Source organism: Rhipicephalus sanguineus, chromosome 2, assembly GCF_013339695.2.
Source record: "Rhipicephalus sanguineus isolate Rsan-2018 chromosome 2, BIME_Rsan_1.4, whole genome shotgun sequence".
NCBI classification, from domain to species: domain Eukaryota; kingdom Metazoa; phylum Arthropoda; class Arachnida; order Ixodida; family Ixodidae; genus Rhipicephalus; species Rhipicephalus sanguineus.
In genome coordinates, this window is record NC_051177.1 from 94,176,581 (window position 1) to 94,201,384 (window position 24,804).

The 24,804-nt window shown below is 45.8% G+C and overlaps 1 protein-coding gene across 1 annotated transcript in view; it reads left to right on the plus strand.

The window, feature by feature from the left end:
• The first annotated feature begins 413 nt into the window (after positions 1-413).
• The window catches only part of LOC119383410 (sodium- and chloride-dependent glycine transporter 1), a 90,718-nt gene continuing 66,327 nt past the window's right edge, over positions 414-24,804 (plus strand). Inside the window, exon 1 of the mRNA XM_037651521.2 lies at positions 414-585. Within this exon, the coding sequence (XP_037507449.1) occupies positions 475-585 (111 nt within the window). The 5' untranslated portion in view covers positions 414-474. The remainder of the gene's footprint in view (positions 586-24,804) is intronic.

The following is a 24,804-nucleotide window of genomic DNA, read 5'->3' on the forward strand; positions in this document are numbered from 1 at the left end:
CATCCGGGAAACACAACCTCGGCCGCGAACCTTTGCCGTCGTTTCGTCATATCTTAGCAGCATCTCTATTTCCGATTATCATATCGTTCTTTCAAGGGACACTTAAGGTAAAGTATTCGTCTTGTGACGTGAGTGCGAAGCATATGTCGTATGATATTTCTTTCGGTGGTTTAAGTTCGCTGTTTTCGATTCGCTTCGTTTGTAAAGGGTCAAGTACGCCGACGTCCTAGGTGGTTGCCAGCTATCGCGCTCTTCAATCGTTCTTACGGTAGTTGCGTCGTAATACTGGCCTCTACGAAAGTACCTTCCATTTATCGTGTCGTCACGCACTCGGAGCATTGCTTCGCACGTCGACTGAGCGACATCCATCACAGCGTGTGACCACAATTATTCGTCAGCGACTGCTCGGCTTCTGTTCTGACTGGTCCTTGACAACGAAGTGAGGCGCTGCAGGCTGTCAACGCCGGCACCACCATGGCGAAGAAAGTCAACCTGCCGTCGCAGCTGAAGCCGCACAAGCAGCAGTTTCCGAGAAGCGTGTCAGCCAGCAGCAGCGTCTACATCTTGTCTGCCAACGTCCCCACGGTGAGCGCCGCCACACTACTCGCGTATCCCGCGCTTTTCGTCGAGTCACGTGACATTGTCGTGCGCCTTCACTCTAACTTCCTTACTCTTAAAATCAAATTTGTTAGCGCTATTTTAGACGTACATTCGCGTTACCAAAACCACTTCCAAAGAGTTTAGCTAAGACAATACCTCAGCACTACTGACATCTCCAGTTCTCATTTACGTCATTCAAGTAGCTACCTAACGTGCACCGACTTTCGCTGAACCTTAAGACGATATCCTCGTTGAGATACTAATGGCGAGCTTCCAGCTTTCATTCCCCTGTGTGTTCTTTTACAGAGCAATTCAGTTACGAGGGAATTTCGAATTTTTTCTTCGTCATTTTTTGTCGGTGCGATAAATCAGCTAGATTATATGCATACGCTAAAGATAATTAACAATTGAGAAGGCATTAACTGTTGTTAAGCTCAGTTATTTATGATCATGTGACAGCAACTGTCTTTAGACAGCTCTATGAAAATTGTTCCTTGCGATGTTTACGTACTTCTAAACAGGTATTAAATAAAAACTATCCTACTTTTTCTTTTGCAGCTGCTTGCGTAATTAAGACCAACCTTGCATCAGATGCCTATACTATAAATTTACTGTATGTTGCACGGTGATACGTTTGGTGTTCTTGTAATTATGCTGTGCTCGTGATTAACAGAATTTGCTTTGACGGCGATGTCTTTTCTTTGGCTGAATACTCCGTCTGCCAATTAGGATATTGTGATTTCTGTTTCTTTTATGTTGACTTCTTGGTGAATGTAAGTGTAGTACTTTTACGCCCCTAACTTCTACATCAATAACGCTTGTACACTCAAAATCAGGTCCTGGGAAAATGCTGGCTATATCCAGGAAACCAGACAAAAAATGTCCGGTTTCCTGGCTATATCTAGCACTTTAAGTGGTACCTGATTACGAGTGTAGGAAGCATCCAGGTAGAGGAAAGCGGGGCCCGGTTACCAGTACTTATGCGTATATGGCGCTTCGCATTAAGAACTAAAGTTTATACTACGCACATTGGCACTATGTTCCGAGTGGTATTAGGTTCGTTGTACGTCAACAATGTATATTTCGGTGAGCTTTTTTTTTCTTCTGGCCCTCGATGCGCAAATTGAATATAATGTGAACACCTACGTTCCAAGTAGCACGTCAGTGGTTACATAAGGTGGCTTTTCTCTATTGTCATCCCAGACGTTCCAATGCAGCGCAGTAATGTATAAAACCCAAGATTGATAACGCGTTCGGGAGGAACGATATTCCACCACGGCGTTGTTTCTTTTTACTTGCGTAGCAATAGTCATTCGATGAGCTTGTCAGAAATGAAAGACCAAGGCGCACAACCTCCTGCGCTTATAATTATGCTTTATATTTTCTCACTACAGAGTGGTTACACAGATACTTGTAAAATTTATAATTCGATCCGTCGCACCAAGTTTCGAGAGTGTGTTGCTACTTTCGGCAAGGCCAACGTGTGGTGCTTATGTCACCGAAAACTGATATACTCGATCGATCGATCGATCAATCAATCAATCAATCAATCAATCAATCAATCAATCAATCAATCAATCAATCAATCAATCAATCAATCAATCAATCAATCGCAACTTTAATTTGAACACAATAGTTGGGAAGCTCAAGCCGAAAAATTCTGGCAGATCCCACTGATTGTGGGAATAGATTTCATGCGAAGCAGGAGCTGTCTATGCAGCATTGTTTGGATTGACTCAACTCTTACAATATGGGTCCACGCCTTGTGTAAACTGTGTAGTTGTGTGCATATCGTGGGCTTACGATCTGTCCCGCGAGGTAGCTGGCGGAGGAAACAACACACATAACATACAGAATAGGTTAAAGCAGAAGAGCAGAAAGAAACGATAGAAACACCTTATAAGAATTGTATATATGCGCACGCACACTTTAGAAGCAAGTGCAAGTTTTACAAATGTATTTCCTATAAAACTGCGTATAAACTTCATAAAAAAAATTAAGACCAGCAAAACTATCTGTACGGACCCTATCCGCTGTGGGACCACACTTCATGCACTGGACTGTGCCATTAAGACTCTGCTCGTTCTTTATACGCCACACAATATATATGTACATAGTGCTTCTCATTATTTTTCTATTTTCTTATTATTTTATTCGTTGTGTGTTTTATTTTACTTTTGTGTGTTTCTTCAATACTACTATCATGTTGATGCGATAGCCGGCTCTAACGTAGTCCACCTTCCCAGTTTTATATATATATATATATATATATATATATATATATATATATATATATATATATATATATATATATATATATATATATATATATATATATATATATATATATATATATATATATATATATATATATATATATATATATATATATATATATTTAACAAAGCGTCACTCCATAGACAACAAACTTGGCGATAAATATATTGCAGTAGCTGCACTAGTCGTATAGCGAAATCACACAATACTTATATAGTGTTATATATATTGTTATATATACTTGCATATGCAATCCTTCGCCTATGGAGCAATAAAGAAAGGCATAGCGCACGTGTATACTGTTACTACAAAATTTGCTCCACCACAGCTGCGCTTACCCAACTAATTAAAATTATGGTCCGTTTCGTGAGATGACGTTGGTGGATAATGAACTGCTTCAGCGCACTCACGTGAATAACTTTGCTGATGTAATATAACCCCCCACAATTTGATTGAAGGTGATGTAATCGAATCGAGAAAGGTTACGACACCAACTGTGTTTGCTGAAAGTATCTTCACTGAGTGAGAGGTCTCCTGGCACAAGACTACTGCTCTTCAATGCAGATTTTTTTTTGCTATATTAGTTACTTGTTACTGAGCAAAGTTTAAATTGGTCAAAAGATATAAACGATAGAAAATTATTTTAGTTTTTATTTGTTACTCGATAGGTTGCAAATATAAGAATGAAAGCATTTGATCATTTTTACGTCGGTAACTTAACCTGGCGACATTAAAGACAATTACATTTTTTTCTGCTAGTTTATGGAAACATCATTATGCAACCACTGCTCACAGCTAGACCTACTTATCATTATCACCGCGGCACCCCTAAGGATCGCAGCTAAGTAAAAAAAAAAATCATTTTCACTGAATATTTCTACTTATTCTATCACGTGAAAATAGATGAATAATATGATTAATGACCTATTTATGAAACAACCAGTCTTATAGACAACGATATAAAAGAGAATATGGTACTCTACCGCGATATACTGAACGAACGCGTACTTTCTTTCAACCATTTTACAACGGGTCGGGCGTGTTGCTTGCTGGGTGTTTTATTTCTGGAAGAACTATGTAGGAACTACTAGGAGGTTCAATGTCAAATTATGCGCAATATTTGGTTGCCTTACGTAATTCATCGGTGTTATGCCTCATTAGCAATGGCATTTCCGTTACTTTGGGCAGAATAAATGGGACAGTTAAGTCAAATACAAAGCTAAGCTAACTAGAAATGCACTTCCATTATTCCGTCGTAGACACTGCCATAAAACTATAGGTTCGAGTTTCCAAAGGTGCCGTAGACGGGGAACAGAGCGCTGTACGTCATTCGTTGTTGAGCCGTCGTTGAAGTCACACTTCTAAAGGTGACAATGTGATGTTGCCGTCACGTGTTGCAGTAAGAAAAAGCTCAAGACCGCACGAATAAGCAGTTTTGCATTTGCTGTTCCGTCGATCTGCCTGCCGTCATGGTCAGCGGTTGCCCATTTCGGCGGTTTCTCTTTCCATGTCGAAATTTAGGAACAGCTGAAGTTTAGGCATTACACTGGCTAAAAATGAATGAATGAATGAATGAATGAATGAATGAATGAATGAATGAATGAATGAATGAATGAATGAATGAATGAATGAATGAATGAATGCCATAGCCAAAGGGTTAATCAACATCGTATTACCTCCCACGCTAGACGTTTAGACATGCCCTATCAGTGACGGATGAGGAGCAGGTGAGCTTGTGCAAGTTGTGTGCTTCCGCTTAATTGGCATTTTGCGAGTGCATTTAACCCGCTGCTGAGGAGCATGCAAACTTCTTAATCTCATCTACCCACCTAATTTTCTGTCTCCCCCTCCCGCGTTTGCCATCTCTTGGAATCCAGTCAGTTACCCTTAATGACCATCGGTTATCCTGCCGACGTGCTACGTGCCCGGCCCATATCCATTTCTTCTTCTTGATTTCAACTATGATGTCCTTAACCCCCGTTTGTTCCCTGACCCACTCTGCTCTCTTCCTGTCTCTTAAGGTTACACCTATCATTTTCCTTTCCATCGCTCACTGCGTCGTCCTCAATTTAAGTTGAACCCTCTTTGTAAGTCTCCAGGTTTCTGCTCCGTAGGTAAGTACCGGTAAGATGCAGCTGTTATATACCTTCCTCTTGAGGGATAGTGGTAGATTACCATTCATGATTTGATAATGCTTGCCGAATGAGCCCCAACCCATCCTTATTCTTCTAGTTATTTCACTCTCATGGTCCGGCTCCGCGGTATAACGTGGCAGCAGAAAGCACAGGACCGGGTTGATTGGCGGAACATGGGAGAGGCCTTTGCCCTGCAGTGGGCGTAGACAGGCTGATGATGATGATGAGGAGGAGCATGCCAGGTTCCATACCGTCGTAATTTGTAGTATCCTCTCTGAAGTTCTGTTGTTCTTGGTGTCCCGCAGGAAAATGTGAACTTGTGGAAGACCTCAACTTCTCCACACGCAAAAGAGTATTTGGGGAGTCTTTTCAGCACGGAACAATAATTGTCATCTGGCTCTCTCACGTTCGCTTTCTTGAAAAGTCGGCTCTCGCCACTTTCCTGTCAAGAATGCTGTGTCACGCCAATAGCGCGCACGCCGTTCGTGACCGGGAAGCGCCGGGGCCGTGGTAATAACACAAGGAAAGCACGTGAGGTAGATTACGATTATATTTGCGTGGCAGAAATATTCCCCAAGTACTCCATTTTCTCTAGAGTGTCGACATTTTTTTGCGAACGCGAACACAAAATAGTAGGATAGGCACTTACGATCTGCAGAAAAGATCATATATGGTGTGTTACAATTAATGAGGTAAATAGAGAGAAAGATACAGCTGAACCACGATATGCCGTGGTGAGTGAATAAATTGAACGAAACTGTAGTGTGAACCAACGCCTTGCCAGGGCGGCAAACGCCGTGATCGCATTCAATATGCGAGCTTCAAGTTACCAGGGAATGAGAATAGAAAATTTTCTAAGGCAGTAGTGCTAAGGCATAAACTCGTCATCCCATGCGTAGCCAGTGAAAAATATTATTCATAAAAAAAAAGAGATGAAGCGGACTGACTTCTGTTCATAACCACGGTCCTGTCAGCGAGATCGCTTCTTACGATTCCGTTGGCGGCGATGTTTGTAATCTCGTGGATGTAGGCTTCTCCGGGAATCACGCTTGAATCTTTTACGTAACATTTGTTACATGTCTTACATGGTGGTAATGCGATCAATTTCAGTCGAGCGCTACTGCAACCTGAGCCTGACGACACTCGAAGCATAACATTTCTCGGCGGGTACGAGCACTCGCTTTGCCGCAGTTTCTTTTCTTTATTTTTTTTTCGGCTACGTCACTGCTTGCTTAACTGTTGCATGCAGGACAGCTCGTGTTATTCAGCCCAAATAAGTTAAGCATGAAAGACTCTGACAGTAGGCTAACCGAGGTATGCTGCTACCCCATTTTCTCTTTGCCCACATTCTTTGTACTTCCTTTTATAACAGTATGTTAATAAGATTTTGCACGTGGACCATAGAGATGGCCTGTTTTCAAAAACATGGTTTCATACAAAAATACGTGAGCACCATCACCCTCAGCGATAAGAGCGTGATAGTATGAAACACTTCATTAAAGGCTTTATTAGTCGGGGACAATATTACGGCGTTTATTTATAATATTTCAATTGGGCGTGTCAATTTACCATTGACATAAGTCTAAAATATATGCCCTGTTGCATATAGCACCAGTTTACTCATGAAAATGAACTGCTAATGGGTAGGAGATCACTTCGCACTGAAAATCGTAGTGCGCAATTGAGTGATTAAAAAATGTTTACTAATTAATTTATTAACAAGTACTCTGCAGTGTACGACATGAAGCCAGCTATTTAACAAGACATCCAGCGAGAAGCACTTCTGAAACTGGCCCATGATTTAAAGCAACATCTGTCAAGCTTGCGGTATAGGTGTACTGTTGTTTCAGTTACTTGTTTACCCAGAGGGAAGGATATGGAAGAACTTACTTTGTCTCAGACTGGCTACTGTGCGTAGGCTTTTTATGCATTCGAGCATGAGGTTAAATAGAACGCCAATTCATATTGTTGCAAGGTCTGAAAACGCGTATCTCGAAACTGGTGTCATCCTCCAAGTTTGTTCCAATTGGATTGTACTTTCAAATTAACTGGCTGTACCTCGCATATAGCAATACGTGCTGTAAAGTAATTAGCACAAAAATAATTAACGAATTCTTCCCAGTCCTTCACACATTCATTTAGGGCGTTCTGCAACTTAGTGTTCGTTTATGAGAGTAATCTGCCTAAATAACTGAAATTGTGCTAGATGCGCCTGGCAGTTTTTAAAATTATGTTTATTAGTAATAATATCACCCCGTATAACTCCGTTGTCTTTAGTTGTCGCTTGTTCTTTCTTTGTTTTTTTATCAAACAGAAATATTCAACCTGTTTGCGTGACGCAACTTCTCTGCTCTCAATAAGTAGTTCGCTTTTATACGTGTAAAGCCATTCATTCATTCATTCATTCATTCATTCATTCATTCATTCATTCATTCATTCATTCATTCATTTATTCATTCATTCATTCATTCATTCATTCATACGTAAAAAGAATTAGAAATACGTAGTAAAGTCTGAGCTGCAGCAACAGCGGCGTCAAATACAGTAAGTTGTTGTCATCTTCGATAAACAACGTTGGTTCTGCGTACAGAAGGAAGAAGCGACTGCGCCATAAGATTCTGGCTTTTATTTCGCTAATGTGAACAGCGTGTCCTGTCGGACTTGTCTATTATTCATCCTACAGGGCAGAAACAGCGCAGAAATTCGACAGAGAAACTACAGGCACTCAAAGGAGAACACACAGGAGGCCGTTGTGTTTTCCACCGCGCCTGCCTTTGTTTTCGTCCAAGTTCCGTACTGTTTTCTTGTCGTCTACTACAGACATCACATGCACCAGCAGTTCCCGTCAGCAACGTTTCTGTCACGAAAATATATTGACTCGCTGGCGTCACGCGCTCGGGGATTTTCCGGTCCGTCATTGGCGCGGTGGGCATCACTCGAATCGCAAGCAACGTCACTGCACCTACCCTGCAATCCCGACGCATGTTTTCGAGCTATTCGTATTCTTTTGTTGTTGTTTTCGTGACTGCCGCTTTGACCTTACTCTTTTTTTTTTTCATGTATAAGCTTACTCGTCATTTTCGTGAGATGAAAAAAAAAAGAACGCTGTCCGCATGCCAAGACGCGCGGGGCACTCAGTCAGTGGCTGGCATGATTCAAGAAGTTAACGCTTATCTTTGCTCCAGCGACGGTGTGATGCACCGAGTCCCCTAAATTAGAACCACGCCTCCTCTCTGCCCCCCCCCCCCTGTCGCCGAATCGTCGCCTGGCACTCCTCCCGTGTTTCTAATTCTAAATTCTCCGTGCTCTATTTTATCATTTCGCATTCTCCCCCTCCGGCTGCACACCTTGCTCGAGAAACGTTCTCTAATGTTTGTTTCTTATAGATGCGCGACAGGCTTCGCGCGGTGTATATTGCTGGAAACGCGTCCCTCTGGCAACTCGCGCTCGTCTGAGCGATCTCCTTGCATTGTAGTTAACCGCTCTTTCTCTCTCTCTCTCTGTTTCCCAGGCACGTTGTCTTCCAGGCATTGTCTAACGCTCCCACGCCTCGCCAGTGTTGTATACTTTTCTTTTCTACTCCTCTGACCTTGGCAGTGAACTTGGCTCGCAGTCGAATTAGCGTGCTTCCATCTATTTAAGGGCGCTTAACAGACGCGCCCTTTAACGTAGCCAGTTCACGGTGCACATCACGTGACAAGCACGTGGGTACTTCCTGTTGGGCACGTGAATGCTGACCTTGCAATCATTTACATCTGTACATACCGCAGACAGGTTAAACTCGGCGAAGAACGAGGCAATGAATTAGCGGGAAAAAAAACACACAGTAGAATTTCATGTCACCAGGACAGGGGGTACCTCTGGCAGAAGTCCTTATGTTGTTAATAACTCCGTTTGCTCAGAAAGAAAATAAAAAAACATTTATTCATTGCTATTTGCGTGCCGGGGTATACGTACCTAAACCACGATATGATTACGAGGCACGCCGTTGGAGGGCTCAGCATTAATTTGGCCATCTGCGGCTCTTTAACATGCCTCCTAAATCTATGTGCATCGGCGTGTTCACGTAGCGCTCTCATAACATTTCGCTCGTCCTGGCCGGGAAGTGAACCCGCGACTTAGCGCTTATCAGCGAAACGCCGTAGCTTTGAAGCCAACACGGGGGGGGGGGGGGTAACTATGAAGGCACAACTTGCACGGTTGATTCAATGTGAACTTACGTGAAGTTCTTTCTGCTCTTTTATGCACCTGAACTCAAAGTGCTCGTCCATTGCGAAGTCCAATATCATGCACTGTATTATTGCAATAGCAATTACATGGACAGTCTCGGCTGGATTTTGCCGTCGCCGTCATTCACCCTATATGTATAAGTATGTATATATATATATATATCAAAGTCCCAAAGAAAAATAATTCAGAAAAATGCTTCCGAAGTGCGGAATCGAACCAGCGACCTGTCGTTCCGCAGCGCGTGGCGCTAACCGCTACGCCAGAAAGCGCAGATCCTTCAGGTATACCTAACGGCGAGCGTTATATACACACCCTTTACCGCTGGTAGGATTCAGAGACGGCAGGCGCTTATAAGCGTTTCTTCATTACCAGCGAGATGGCGCGAGGAGCGCGACTGGCAGATTTAAAAGTCGTCGGCGTGCTCCCTCGCTTGTTCTTATATTTCCGCAGGGAGAACCTTGCACTTTTGCTGTCTGCTCGCGTGGTTTTCTCGTGGTGAGGGAAAGAGGGTTGTTTCGAGCTTTCACCGTGATGTCCGCGCTCATGTTACGGAGCGTACGAAACTCACTCGAGCTCAGGGGACGCCGCTAAACGAACAAACAGAAGATGAGTGCGAACTATCAAGTGTCACAGCTCGACACTTGAAGCACGCTAGTTTCTTTCGCTGCTTCGGCCGCCTTTGCAACAGGAGTGCTGTTCAAACTGAGAGTATTCATTGGCGAGCCTCACTTCGTATAGCATTAGTGTCTTGCTATCGCATTCATTGCTTCGCCCTTGCGGCGAAACTGTGATTTTTTATATTCATGCGTCTATACGGTCACAGCTTAGTTCTCACGAAATAGTTATGTTTGTGCACTACAGCGCTCACAAGCTACGCAAAAATTTATCTCCTTGCACGCCGTGAGGCACTGGATCTGGATTATTGCAAGGACGAAGGCAACGGAGCGATCAAGGAAGGAAGAATGGTGACTGGAAGTGCCTGCGTAGAGAAATACGACATATTTCTGCATTATATTTAAGCATTTTATACATATGGTGGTGAAGGGGCACGTACCCATTACGGAAGATTGGAGCAGAATGGTCGCATGCACTGTGATGCACACCCATTTGCCAAAGGAGGGGATAACATAAATGCAATGTGACCACCAGGAACCCTAAAAAAGCGGTTGATATATTGTTCGCAAGGTGATTACGAGGCCAGTGCGCACCCAACAATATATGCACAGGCTTTAACATTTTTTGTCAGGACGTATTCTTTTTATTCAGATGTGCGAACACTGGCGCTGCGCTGACGGTCAAACTTTTGTACTAAGCAGGAGCATATGCTGGCACATAACCAGCTCCACATGCACGGTCTAGCTCCAATCCAAACAAAATAATGAAATAAGCCAATGAATAACTCGTGCTCTATCATAAGAAAAGATATGTGCGCTTTGGGGACTGTAACAAACCTCAACATGTAAATGTTATATGTTGGGATTTTTCGTTTAATTACGCAGAACATAGGTGCTCGCGCTTGTTCAACCCATGGCAATCACCGTAGAGGCATGCAAAGAAATATTTTCTCAAAAAAATAACGATGTTATTTCAGATGAGCTTTTATTACAGCTTTACGCGCTTGTGTCAACTTCAATGGTACTTTGGTCGGGGCCACAATTTTTATTTGATATGTCTACAGCGGCAACAGTTGTCATAGCAGGCGTTCACCCTATGTCGACGTACGTAGCCGCTGTACTCTTCGGGCGCATATTCGACACCTTGCCAGGATAGCTTCCCACCATCTTGCATCGTTACCTGCAAAAAGGCCGCATTCGACATTTAGCCACATCAATGCTGCCAATCGAGCATCACTGCCCTCGAACGTGCAGCAAGGCGATTCTTACCATTATGGCGCCTACATCGACCAGAAGTGCGCCTCAGAATACCAGGAATCACGAAGAAAGCAAACATGTCATCGGTTACCTTCAAACAGGCAATACTACTCTGTCTACATGAGGCGCACAATGGCCGCATCCATATTTACGCTGATGGTTCAGTTACAACGAGAAGCTCAGCCGCCGCAGTAATAATTCCGGCAAGATTTGTCATAACACAGCTCAACATGTACTACGCAACATCAACTACAGCTGCTGAACTAGTTAACCTCCAGGCAGCTCTTCAGTTTACCATCGACGAACCACGTAATTCGTGGTCTATTCTCTGTGATTGCAAAGCATCTCTAAGCTTCTTTCCCAAAACAATAGAGGACTGGAATAGACTTCGTTCAGGCTCTGGAAGAGCACATTTTTTGTTAAACTAAATGTTTTTTAAGTGATGATTTTGTTTCATTACTATATATGAGCGTTATTAAGTTTATGTGCCCATTGTCTTTTGTTCTCGAGCCTTTATTCTTCTGTATTAGTTCTAGTTTGTACCATTACATGTATTATGCCATCCTTGTATATTTCTTTTATGTGTATTGCCCCTCCTGCTTGGGCCAATTGGCCTGTAGTATTTTGAAATAAATAAATAAAGTTTACTGTCCGCTTTACGTTACGGCTCGCATGAGCAGCTCGTTGCAGAAATAAGGCACGTTCACCATGAAGCCACAGGGAAAGGACACAACATATTGTTCCAGCGGTGGTTTTGGGACGTTAAACCCCGGATATTAATTAATTGTTCCAGCGGTTACCAAGTCACTGCGGCATTCAGGGCAATGATCAAGCGGACGAAACTGCCTGGTACGCCCACGATGGCATCAGCGGTGTCGTCATTCCGCTATCAAGATCTGACGCGGAAAAACGACGTCGTGTGCTAGCACGTCATTTAAAGCTGGACCGGTGGAATTCACCGACGTTTACAAGTCCACGCCTACATACTTTAGGCTCTGACCTTCAATTACATATCCCATCAAACCTATCACGACATGATTCTAACCTGCTAGTCCGTCTCTGGTTTGGAGTGGCATTCTCGAAAGCATATTGGTTCACTATTGAAATGGCTCATAGCCCACTCTGTAAACTCTACGGGTGCATCGAAACAATAGCGCAGCTTCTCTGCGAGTGCATCCGTTTTGACACCCAAAGAGGAGCCCTCTCGGGCCGCATTGGACCAGTTAGACAATCCCGCCCTCTCACAGAGGACAAATACCCAGTGCCTACCCCTCTGCAGCGCGAGCCGCTATGAGAGCGTTGCTGCTGTTTTTCCGAGAAACCGGACTGAACGACAAGTTATGACTGGTCTCAGACAATGTCTTGCTTTTACACAGTGCTATTGCGATTACTTTGTAGTGTCGTTACAGACTCTCTCCTTCTCTTTCATTCTTTCGCACCCCCTTTCCCCTTCCTAAGCACAGGGTAGCCAACTGGAGTTGTTCCTGGTTATCTTCCCTGTCTTTCCCCTACCTTTCTCTCTCTCTCTGAGTGAATCGCTTGTTTCCTTTTTTGATCCACTTTTTTTACAGTGGCATTACATTAACTAACAACTTTGTATCACAAGGATGCGCATCCTATAGGGGCGGTATTTTGACCGTAATACTACGAATTAAACTCTTTAACTATTTTTTTCCCTTTCGTGCTTGATCCGATTACTATTTAAAACAACATGTTAAGCGCCGTAATTCATGGCATAATAAGTGCTTAAACATCTATTTAAATTCGTATCGTATATAAGCAAGACAATAGCAGTAGCGGTAATTGTTTTGGTTTTGCGTCCCAAAACCACGATATGATGATGCCGTACTCTGTATCAATTTCGACCACCTGGGGCGTGCACCTACAGCCAAGTGTAAAAGTCCGCTACCTAAACCGCGCCGAACGTTAAGTCGAGAAAGCTCATAGTGATGCCTATTCCTGGGTAATATAGAGGCAGGCGAGCCCATTCAAAAGAGCCGTACGTTCTTGCATTACAGAAATACTCGGAGAGCAAGGACAGCTCGCTCAAGAACTTGCCTACCTACAGAGAAGAAAAAAAAAACGGCGGGGTATTATCTTGCTTAAACTCAGAAATCCGTCGGAGACCGCCTCTTTCATTTATATAAACCTTCCAGCGAAAGCGTCGCCTGAAAGCCTGTCTTTCAGTGTATACTGACCGAAAAGGAGCAAAAGGAATGACAGCGCAAATTGTTTCCTCCGGGTTCGGCCGTATAACTGGCGGAAAGGGCGCACTATACCTAGTCATTTCCGCTTGATTTCATTGTTTCTTCCCTTTCTTTGGCTTTGAAGTAGGCGAGACAGAGACGGAGGAAAAGGGACAGTCGCAAGAAAACGGCACACAAGGACGCAGCGCGCACCGCGATGTAGCCCCTCCGTCGTCGTTTTCCCGGGTCGAGTGTCTTTCATCAACAATGGGGAAAAAAGGCTCTGGGGAGAAACGGCATCAAACCCGCGAGACCGGCAGACGCCGAATCCCCGACGAGAGGGCTGCGGCAATAGAGCTGCTGGCCAGTTGGCGGCCGATAGACAAGAGGAAAAGAGCAACGGAGCCGAAAGAAATGACTCCGCTTCGAAAGAATAGGGAAGCAACATAAAAAAAAAGACTTAGCCAGAGTATATCCCCTTTTCCTTTTTTTCTTCCCCTCTTCGTCCCTAGCTTCCATCCTTCTCTCGCTGTCTCGTCTTTTTTTTTTCGTTTTCGAACGATTATCTTCCCAGTTTTTTTTTCCTCGGTTTCATTGTTTCCCCGCGACGAGTGGGCGCGCAGTGCAGACTTCTTCCTTCTTCTTTGTCTTCCTTTTTTCCCCATCTTCCTTCCCTCTGTTGCTCTTCAGCCTCCTTCCCGTGCAGCCTCTCGTGCGAGTGCCCGGTAGAGCCACGCACAGTGCCGTCTCTCGCGCCCCGCTCCCGAGTTTGGACGGCCGACCGGCCTTGAGGGAAAAATTCCACCACGTCACGTGTGCTCCGCCGCCGCGGGAGCCTTCCCTCCCTTTTTCCCCCCTCTGGGTGCCGGAGAGCCGTTGCCATGACGACCGCCTCTTCTGCGTCCCTTTCCCTACCAGTCCTTATTAATATTTTTTTTTAATATGGCACCGTTCTCTCGAGCCAAACTTCTTTCTTTCGCCCTCCCATGAGCGTCTGTCGCTCCCTACCGGTCTCCTGCCGAGGTCGCAACGAAATACAATTTTCAAGTTCGCTTTACTTGTTGGCGGTTGGACTACTGGTAGCCCGAGGGCGAGAGGAAAGCGGCCGGGAGAGGGGGAAACGTACACGGGAAGGAGAGAAAGCTGTGGTTGTTCGACGATTACCGAGCGCAGAGAGAGTGGCGTAGGAGGGGAATAAGGTATCGCATCTTTCTGGTACCTGGCATAATAACAAGAGCAGCGATGCGATGCCCGAGAACGTGCTCGGCTAGCCTCTGCACTTTAATGTTGACTCGTGTCGTGGCTTCCGCTGCGCTTGTCCCTCATACGAGCTGCTACCTCTGTCCCACCCTCTCGTTCCCCGACCGCCACGTGAATTGCCCAGCTAATAGGCGCCGCTTAGATACCCTCGTACGCCATAACGAACTCACCTTCGCTTCGACGGGGAAAGGGAGCTCCCGCCGATGGTGGGCAAGGTTGTTTGCGGTAAAGCGGCTGGAGCTGTTTGCTGCAAACCGCGGTCGCGTCGGGGTATTAAGCGCTTACGTCGGCGCGGCTCGCCCGAAGGATATTGTGTGTACTATGCCATCAGCTCGGGAAGCACATGTGATTCTTGCCCCAACCGTTAGAACGACGACAGCGCCGGGAACCGCCAGCCGTTGACTAACGCGCTACAAATATGGCGCGCAGATCAATGCGGTCCCCGTGGATTCGCAAGAAAGCGGTTGAGATTAGGTCCCCTTGACGATTCCGCGTAGTGCGCGAGATAATAGCAGCGGAAAGCACTTTGGAAGTTCTGTAGAGAGTAGTTCCGTGACTTCCAGGTAATACTTGTGCCCATCAAGTCTGGTTCCCTTTTTCTTCTTTCTTTCGTTTTTTTTATCTCCTTTTCTATTTATTTTTTTTATTTCGGTTAGACCTGAGACTAGTATTTTTGGAAGTTTGAACGAATGCGCTCTGGCTGAATGCAGGAAAGCAAACATTCGAAGGAGACGTCACTCAAGAAAGGGCGTAGTCAAGAAGTGGGTGGGTGGGTTGGAGGGAGGGGGTAAATCTTTTTTCTCCCGACATCTTTCTTTATTTTGCATGTTTACATATACACGCACACATACAAACATACGCACAAACATACATAAAAGGTGGTTGAACACCCTTCCCCTCTCCTGCGAAAGAAATTTCTGGCTACGCTCCTTGACTCATGTAAATGATAGTAGTAATGCGCATTTAGATTTTAATGTTGGTTAACTCTGGTTGCAATAAAAGGGGTTGAAATTTAGGTGGCCATATAAGAGACAAATGAACGCCGAAAATCAACAATTGTGTTTTTAAATCTCGAAAGCAACGTCATACGAAAAGACCAGCAAAATAAACGGAGCTCACTCAGGCTTATTCACAAATGGTGCTATCATTGAGGGAGCACTGGAACTCAGACGCAGCCATATTCTGCTCAGCTGGACTCGCACGCACTCACAGAAATTCTACTCAGCCAAATTCACTCGAACTCGTTGAACTGAGCCGCGCTTTCTGGCACTAAGAGTCTCTAACATTCTGTTCAGCAAGGCCCAGTCGGACTAAAATTGACCAGAATTCCGCTACTTCTGGCCTCACTCCATCTCACCGGTCCGCCTTATTCGTAGTGGGCCTACTCGCGAGTGGTTTTTTCGGTCTCTGCACATGTCATCTCGCTTAGTTAGCATTTCTCCTACAAGTATATGTGAAATAACAATCGGAAGAGACCACCGAAATAAGTATAATGATGAGAAATATGTGCGTATACGTGCATCACGTTCGCCATGGCCATGCTTCAACAAATACTTGCGTACACTCGCGGTTTCTCTCTTTCTCTTTCATGCCAACAGTTCCCTTTCCACGTGCAAGGTAGCAAATTGGACATAGTCTAAACCTCCCTGCCTTTCCTATGTTACCTCTCTCTCTTTCTGCACTCTGTCTATATTTATGAGTGAAGCCCGCATAAGCACCTTTCTAAAGAAATATAAAACGGCGCGACACAGAAGGGGTAAGCGAGCGCAGGAGAGCGTTCTGTCCTGTGATTTTCTTATGATCATAGGCGTGCGCGCTGGCGGCGCCACCCCCCCCCTCCTGATCATCGTAAGGGGGACGCCATCTCTGCCCCATACTTTTACCCTGTCAGACCTTTCAGCCCATTTTTTTTAATGCGCAGGGTTACGGCTACGCAGGCTGTTTGGCAATAATGGCGACCACACCCCCTTGATGATGCATTCAAAGAAGAGCTTACTTCCTACCTTTATCGCCGGAAAGGCGGGGCCTATGACAGGCCGTTGTCACTCCATTTTCACTTTTGCATTCGTGGTGGAGCTTCTTTTTCGTACTCGACAAAGTGAAAAGGGGGGGGGGGTCTGCAGTGAGACCTGCCCCCCCCCCCCCCCCCCCGATGGAGTAGCCCCGATGAACACGCTGCTCACCACTTCACTCCCTCTTAGCAAAAAGTCTTGCGTTCAGCAAATAAACAATTACGCAATGCAATGACGTCATGCGGGGGCAGCACGTCCTGTTAGTTGATATTCGCACGGCCGACAATCAGGAGCAGTCAGCGCTCAGGGCTGTTCTTATTTATTATTTCCGGTGCGCCTTGTTAGCTATTTTTCCCGAAGTTCCGTTTCCTTAGAGAAGCCACTTTCGCTCGTGCCGGCGGAAGTTAAAATTTCCGCTATTACCGCCAGTTTGGGCTTGCGGAAGTGGTCGAGGCATGACTCACGTTACCGATGCACCGCGAGTTCGGAAGTAGGCGAAAAAAGTAAGAATTAAGGAAGTAAAGGTGTACGCGACAATCTGAACGCACTTCAAGAGTAGGCCAGGGGGCAGCCGGTCGCTTACGTTTAGACGTACTTTTCGTGGTTGCGCATGTGGTAGCGCATATGTGAGCCAACCGTCGAATAATTTGCATAAAGAAGAAATCAAATGCCTTAACAGTCATTCTTCACGTAGACCCCCACGCGTGCCGGATTGATAGGTTCACCTTTATTGCCTGGGCACGCGCAGATAAGTTTTCGTGCCTTCTTTCTCTTCCTCTGTTGTGCGCCCTTGCAGTTGTTAGTCAGAGTTTGTGGTGTCTTGACTTCTTCCTTGTGTCCGTCTTTGCACGCCCCGTCCTTTTTTTTTTCCTTTTTTTTTAGACTAGAAATACTTCATCGTGATTCCATAGCATGATCCTAGCTAGCGCACTATTTTCTTCGGCCGTTGCCCGCTGTGGCAGCTTAATGGCTATGATGCTGCACTCGTAGTCACCACCCGATACCTGGAGGAGTAAGCCACGCGAGAAACCAGGCTAACATCTCCAGTAATATCATAAACGTTGCTATATGTCTCTCCTACGCTCGAAGAGCACAGTGATGTTTGCTTCGCAGTCAAGCAATTTCTTATAGTCTAAAGATATCACTTACTAAATTCTATCGGCTTTAATTTATGTATTAGCCATAATTTGTTATTTAAATTTGGATTATACTCGACTATAGCAACCCTGAAATTTTAACCCATTAGCACGTATTCGAATACTGAACCAATTTCTTTTGGTTCAGTATTTCTTTTTAAAATCCCCTGTATAGGGTATGAGCCACATTTACTGTGGAGAATGTACGTGCGTTTTTTTTCCTCCTCTTTTATCCCCTCTCTCTCTCTAGACCCTCTTTATTGCCCTTATTTCCCCTCCCCAGTGCTGGGTAGTAAACCAGATGCTAATATCTGGTTAACCTCCCGGCCTTCCTTTTTTCATCTCTCTCTCTCTCTCTCTCTCTCTACTGTGGAGAATGAATAACAGAAAGACCGTAGTGACCGGTGCACTATTGAATAACGCAGCCATGAGCATGGAGAAAGGTATTAAAGTGGGAGAGATGATTACGTTACGAAGCCATCCACCTCACTTTTCTTGTTCGAAAAGTCACCGCAATACGGAACCTCGCTCGGCGAACCCCGCCTATGCAAATTGTTTCGGTTTTAATCGACGCGCACTTGTTTGGGCGCCTTGGCAGACATGCGTGCGCACATTTTCTCCCATTATGTTCGAGCGATTTCACCGGTAGCGTAGCCGTGAATGAGTTAATAAACTTTATTTAATGTTTATCTGAGAGCCAGAAAAATTTTTTTCGGCAGAAAGGAGGCGGAGGGGGGGGGGGGAAGGGCTCAGTCACCCTTTATGTGTGTTCGTGCGTGTATATTCACACGTGCAAAATTTAAACAGTTCGGGGGAAAGGAAAAAGATTTCACACCCACCCACAATCCAATCTCTCTCCTGACTACGCCAATAAATTTCACTCGCTTAAATTTCAACGTATGCATTTATCCTCTTTGCAGCAGTGTGTGAGAGCGGCAGTGTCTTGTTTCTGAGCATCGATTTTCAAGGAAGAGCGTTCGCTGAACTTTGCTCTGCGCACGGCGGTGGAAGACGCTGAAGCTTACAGCGCATCATGATCACGTGTTGTCCCGACCCTCGTGGCTTCAAGCGCGTTGGGCCAGTGGTCCCTCTTCTATATCTCCTATGTTCCCTTGTGTACGTTTTCGGCAGAACCACGTTTAGTCTCAGCGTACCAAGACGCTTCCACAAGAAGCGCGCCTAATAAATTTTTCTTGAGCCTTCCCTCGCCCATAAGTGATCTTCCTTTTTTTCCTGGAGGGAGCCCGACAAGTACCGATCGTTCGATAGACGGCGGAAAGCTGGCGCGCCAGCGCAGCGGAAGTAAAAGAGAGGCCGGCCGAGCCGACTGCGACTCCGTTTCCTAGATGGCGCAGCAATCCTGGTCAGTCCAGAGCGATATGTACCCTTTGGGTCAGTCTAAGTTTTCGTTGTTTAAATCAATCTCGCGCTTGTGCCGACCATGGCATAGTTGCGCAGCGTCTGTTAAAGGTGAACTGGCCCAGGAAAGGGCGAAGCGTTACGGCTTTCTGCCCACGTGGGCGCGGCTAGCGGTTACAACGGCCTCCCATTAGGGGGTCCTGTCAGTAACCCCTCAGGATCCAATAAAGTGCGTTGTCTGTCTGTCTGTATGTGCGATATGGAAAAAGGAAAGATTCTCGGCCTTTATATATATATATATATATATATATATATATATATATATATATATATATACACACACACGAGGGTTATTCAAAAAGTAAGGGCCATTGGACCCAAAAAAATAAATATTCGTTAGTGAAAGCTTTTATCGGCTGGTTTAATTTAGCACAAAACTACTTCACTTTTCTACATAATCACCCTTAAATTATAAGCAATTTTCGTACCGCTGCAGCCGTTCATTAGTCCCCCTGCGTAGAAGTTCGCCGCCTGGTGAATTCTGTGCTGTTTGAGTTGGTCGGTAATCATTTTTAGTACATCTTGCACACACTCTGTGATATCGGAGCTTTTCAGTTACAATCGTGCAAATTTTAGTGCGGCTGACAAGAGTAAATTCATCCGACAGACGCCTAATTGTCAGTCGTCTATCTAATCGCAATTCCCGGTGAACTGCAATTCCCTGTGAACGGATTCTGGCCCTTCCACTTCGCTCTTCGTCGTGTACATTTGTGCGGCCAGTTGGGAAGTCTCGACACCGTTTTATGACCTTTCCTTCACTCATCACTTCATTCTGAGAAGGCACAAGTCCTCTTAAATCTCAGAAGCTGATGATCCTTTTCAAGCGAAAATCGAATTACAGCTCGCACTTCGCAACAGGCGTGAGCAACGATTTTTGCAGACGCTGTCGTTTGCATTCCCCGACAAGGAGACGACTTCTGAGTCAGAACAATGACTTCAGTACCTTCGCGAATAATTAACAGATATGCTGCGATATACCAGTATATCACTGCGATATATACCAGTGGCTATGGTAATGCTCAGCTGAGCTTGAGGTCCTGGGTTCATATAGGCCGCATTTCTGTGATAGAAGAAATACAAGAACTTTCCTGTACTTAGATTAGCTGCACCAACGCCTCGCTGCACCCTAACGAATACTAAGCAGTCAACATTATTCGAAGCCACCCACTATGCGGCATGCCACATAATCAGATCGCATGTCTAACATGTGAAATCCTTGAATTTAGTTCTACAATGCCGCATGTTACCTATTCTCTTGTTCTATATACGCAAATCAGTGGTGTATCCAGGGGCAGGTCCGTATACTTTTGCTCACGGGTGTACGTGCAAACCTATAAGCGTGCGCAAAACGAAGAGTACTTAAAATATGAAACTTGAAATTGCTTATTCGGACAATGACAAAGAACAAATGCACATTTGTCCTGTCTGGGGGGCTCACAAAATGGCGTGAATACATGAGAGAGTATCCTGCAGAAGGGTATTGCGCCGTCATTCGCGCATACACAAGAAGTTAGTTTAAAATAACTGCGCTTGTGCGTCACTAACATAGCTGGCTCGCGCGCACGTAGTATGCATCGAGCATGTAAAGCGTCTGAAACCCTTAGGAAAGCAAAAAAAAATAAAAATAAAGAAACTACGACGCTATACAAATTGTAACATTAACAAACAACGAAACATCCGGTACACGTAGACCAAGTCGATCCAGCTCGTGTCTTGCCGGGACAAAAATTCTGCCTCATGCATCTAGCCTAAAAGTCGGGGCCGCTGTGTCTCACCACTTCTACGCGTGCGCTACACGTAATAACTTACGTCATCAGTTTGCATGACTCCAGTGCGAGAACAGCCTGTTGTATTGACATCTTACGTAAAATTCCAAGCACAACTTGCTCGCATAACAGTTGCGTACGCATAATAGACAACAATTAAACGATACATCCCGCTAAAGGATTTTTTTTTTGCTGACCTCCAGTGAACGTTGAACAATGTATACTTCATCGTGTTCAGCGTTGACGGTCACGAAATGATGATGAAGGATCGTGGATGCTACGAGAAAAAGAAAACAAAAAGTTTGGGTCATTTCGTAATAACGGGAAGCACGAGAATTACAGAGAGAAGCATGAACATGGAGAAGAAAGAAGGACAGATTCCCATGTATTCATATATTAACGTAGAACAGAAACTCTATATTTTAGAATCGGCGTTCAGATTTCTGTCATTTTGGATATCATTATCGACATGTTTCTGACGGCAAATTGCCTACAGAAACGACCCATATATGAGATATGGGAAGGGCCGTCCTTGAAATGGCAACGTTAGCTGACATTTTTTTTCAGACTGCCCCCTACCCCCCAACCCCTACCCTCCTCCAGTGTTCCAACCTTCTTTACTGTCCCGGCCCTTGCGGGAGACTAAATTTGGTGACTGCGACCCGCTGGTTGAAGTGAGCTTGAGACCTCTGACATATTGCGTCTTGCGCGCATACCTCGATTTCACAGAACACAAAGGACACCGGCAATCTCAGATCAACTTTTCCTGGCTTCCCCTGTTGTTACGCATTGAATGCACATACTTGGAGAGGGCCTGCAAGGCCGAGTTCGTCCCACTTTGTTATATAAATGCAACAACATAACACAAAGTCATTTAAAATGCGGACAGAACACGAAGACTTATAATCATTTGTAGTTGTCTTGTTTTGCGAGCATTTAACGTTACAGCATCAACAGAAATCCTTCGGGGCTGTTTTGCTGCTTATTCTGTTCTTATCGTTACATTATTATCTATGTTATGCACAATAACGTAAACACTAAACTTGCGACGAACGCCTCTCAAATTCACTCTAAAATAGAGTTAGTTAGCTCACTCAGTTATTAAACTAGAGTTCGTTCATACAGAACCTGCCCGCTTTGCAACAAGAAGTTACTTACGTCATTCAAACGTCACAGATATCGGTGCATTAGTAAACTGCCCTCCACCAGGTAAAGGAAGAACGCTAGCTATAGCCACCTCCCTTTCAAAAGCTTTAACGGGATCGTTCATCAACTTGCTACTTCTTACGTACAGCCTTCCCATCGTATTTTTGCGCGCCTTGATCGCCCCTCTCAAAGTTCGAGTTTCATATCCTCGTAATATTCTTTCAAATTGCTCACCGCTGATTCGTGCTGTCTGCCATAAAATATGGTATAGGCCTGGTATAGGCCATCTGGTATAGGCCATCAGGTGTTATGAAGGCAGTCTTCTCGCGGTCCATTGCATCGACAGAAATCTGCCAGTAGCCGGACCGAAGATCAATAGACGAGAAGTATGTAGCTCCGTGCAGACAGTCCAACGCGTCATCGATGCGTGGTAGCGGGTATACGTCTTTTCGTGTGATCTTGTTCAAGTGGCGATAGTCAACGCAGAAGCGCCAGCTACCATCTTTTTTCTTTACAAGGACGACAGGGGAGGCCCAAGGACTGTCGGAAGGTTCGATGACACCTTTGCTGAGCATTTTTTCGACTTCCGTTTGGATCACTCTGCGCTCAGTGTGGGAGACACGATAGGGGCGCCGACGAATAGGACTCGCATCACCGGTGTTTATACGGTGCTGAACGACGGACGTTTGGCCTAGAGGTCTGTCGTCAAGATCAAAAATGTCACTGTACGACGCGAGAAGGCGACGGATGTCATTGGCCTGTGCAAGGTTGAGGTCTGGTGCAATCATCTTCGAGAAATCATCCGGGAAGGAAGATGAGCTGTTAGTCGCAGTAGGCGTAAGTAAATCAGTCTCGGTGCTGAGAGTTGCAATTTCAAATTCGTCAGCATCAGAAATGTTGGCCAAGAACATGCCACGGGGAAGTACTTGAGGGCACAAGCTGAAGTTTAGAAGTGGTAGCGAAGTACGGTTGGCGGTGACAGTCACGAGTGTATGTGGAACGGCGACGTTCCGGCTCAAAAGAACGTCAACGAGGGGATAGAGGACGTATTCACCGTCGGGAACCTGCAGCTCTGCGGTCAAAACGACGTAGGTGACTGCCTGATGTGACAGACGCACTTCTTGAAGAGAGCACAGTCGCGGTGGCGCAGTGTTAGGAGCAGCGACGATCTGAGGCAGTTCTAGCTGAAGGACGCCGGTAGCGCAATCGATGAGAGCAGAATGATCCGATAAAACGTCCAGTCCAAGGATAACGTCATAAGGGCAGCGGTCAATCACGGCGAAGATGAATGAAGTAGGTTGGTCGACTATACTTAAGCGGGCAGTGCACAGACCAAGAACCAACGGCGTGCCGCCATCGGCCACACGGAGCACCTGCGTAGCTGCTGGTGTGAGTACTTTCTTTAAACGTTTGCGTAGGCTTGAACTCATTACCGATATGTTCGCTCCAGTGTCGACAAGTGCTTCGACAGGTACGCCGTCTACTTTAACGTCAATGACACTTCGTCTAGTGGGTACAGAGAGAGGATTTGCTGCCGTAGTCGTCAATGCAGCACCACCTCCGGGGGCTGCACTTCTTAGTTTTCCGACATGGTGCGGCCGAAGGCCACGGGGGACGATAGACGTCGTGGCTGTGGCGAACGGGACGATGGGCGACGTGTGTGCGGCGAACGAGATTGGTGTCCACGTGGCGAAGGCGAGCGGCTGTACCAAGTGTTCCTAGCGGCATTGCCAGCGGCGTTGGACTCGGGAGCGGGTGAAAAATGGTGAGCATTACCGTCAAAACGGGTCATATTTGTCGTTGCACGAGGTGCCGAGGACCATGTGTTGCGGCAGTAACGAGCAATATGTCCAACGCGGTGGCAGGTGAAACATATTGGGCGGTCATCTGCAGTTCGCCACTCAGCCGGGTTGCGAGAACGTGCAGAGAATCGTCGGTTTGAGAAGGACATAGCAGAAGGGCGTTCGCTGACTCTGGGCGTGGCAACAGAACACACGGAATGCACTCCGATATTTGCCAGCTCCTGACGAACAATGGCTTGAACGAGAGGAACGGTAACAGGGGCATCGGTGCTGCGTCAATAGAATGCTGAGGGCGCCATCGCTTCCTGTTCACGACGAACAATTCGTGTAAGGTCTTCCGGCTGCGAAGAATGTTGCGGTGTCGACTGGTCTTCACACGTCGACGTGGCAGCGGTGTTTGGAAGTCTGGCGAACGGTTGGAGAATGCGGCGGCTTTTTGCTTGTTCGAACTGACGACACTCCTTGATGATCGAATCCACGGTAGAACAGCCCTTGCACATCAGGAGGTTGAATGCGTCGTCGGCGATCCCCTTCAGCACATGCCCGACCTTCTCACCTTCCGTCATGTCATTGTCGGCCTTTCGGCAGAGAGCCAGCACGTCCTGAATATAGGAGAGGTACGATTCCGTGGAAGATTGGGCACGGCAGGCCAATTCCTTTTTGGCGGCGATCTTACGGCCGGCGGGTTTGCCAAAGACCTCTCGCAACTTTTCTTTGCATCGGTCCCAGCTAGTAAGTTCTTCTTCGTTGTTTTCGAACCACACCTTTGCGGTGCCCCTCAAGTAAAATAACACATTGGCCAGCTGAAGCGTGGGGTCCCATCTGTTCGGTACACTCACGCGCTCAAACATAGCCAACCAGTCTTCAACGTCGACGCCATCGGTCCCACAGAACGTACCGGGATCCTTAGGTGGTACGAAAACAAGTGGTGAGGACGGCGACGTTGATGGAGACAGCGACGTTG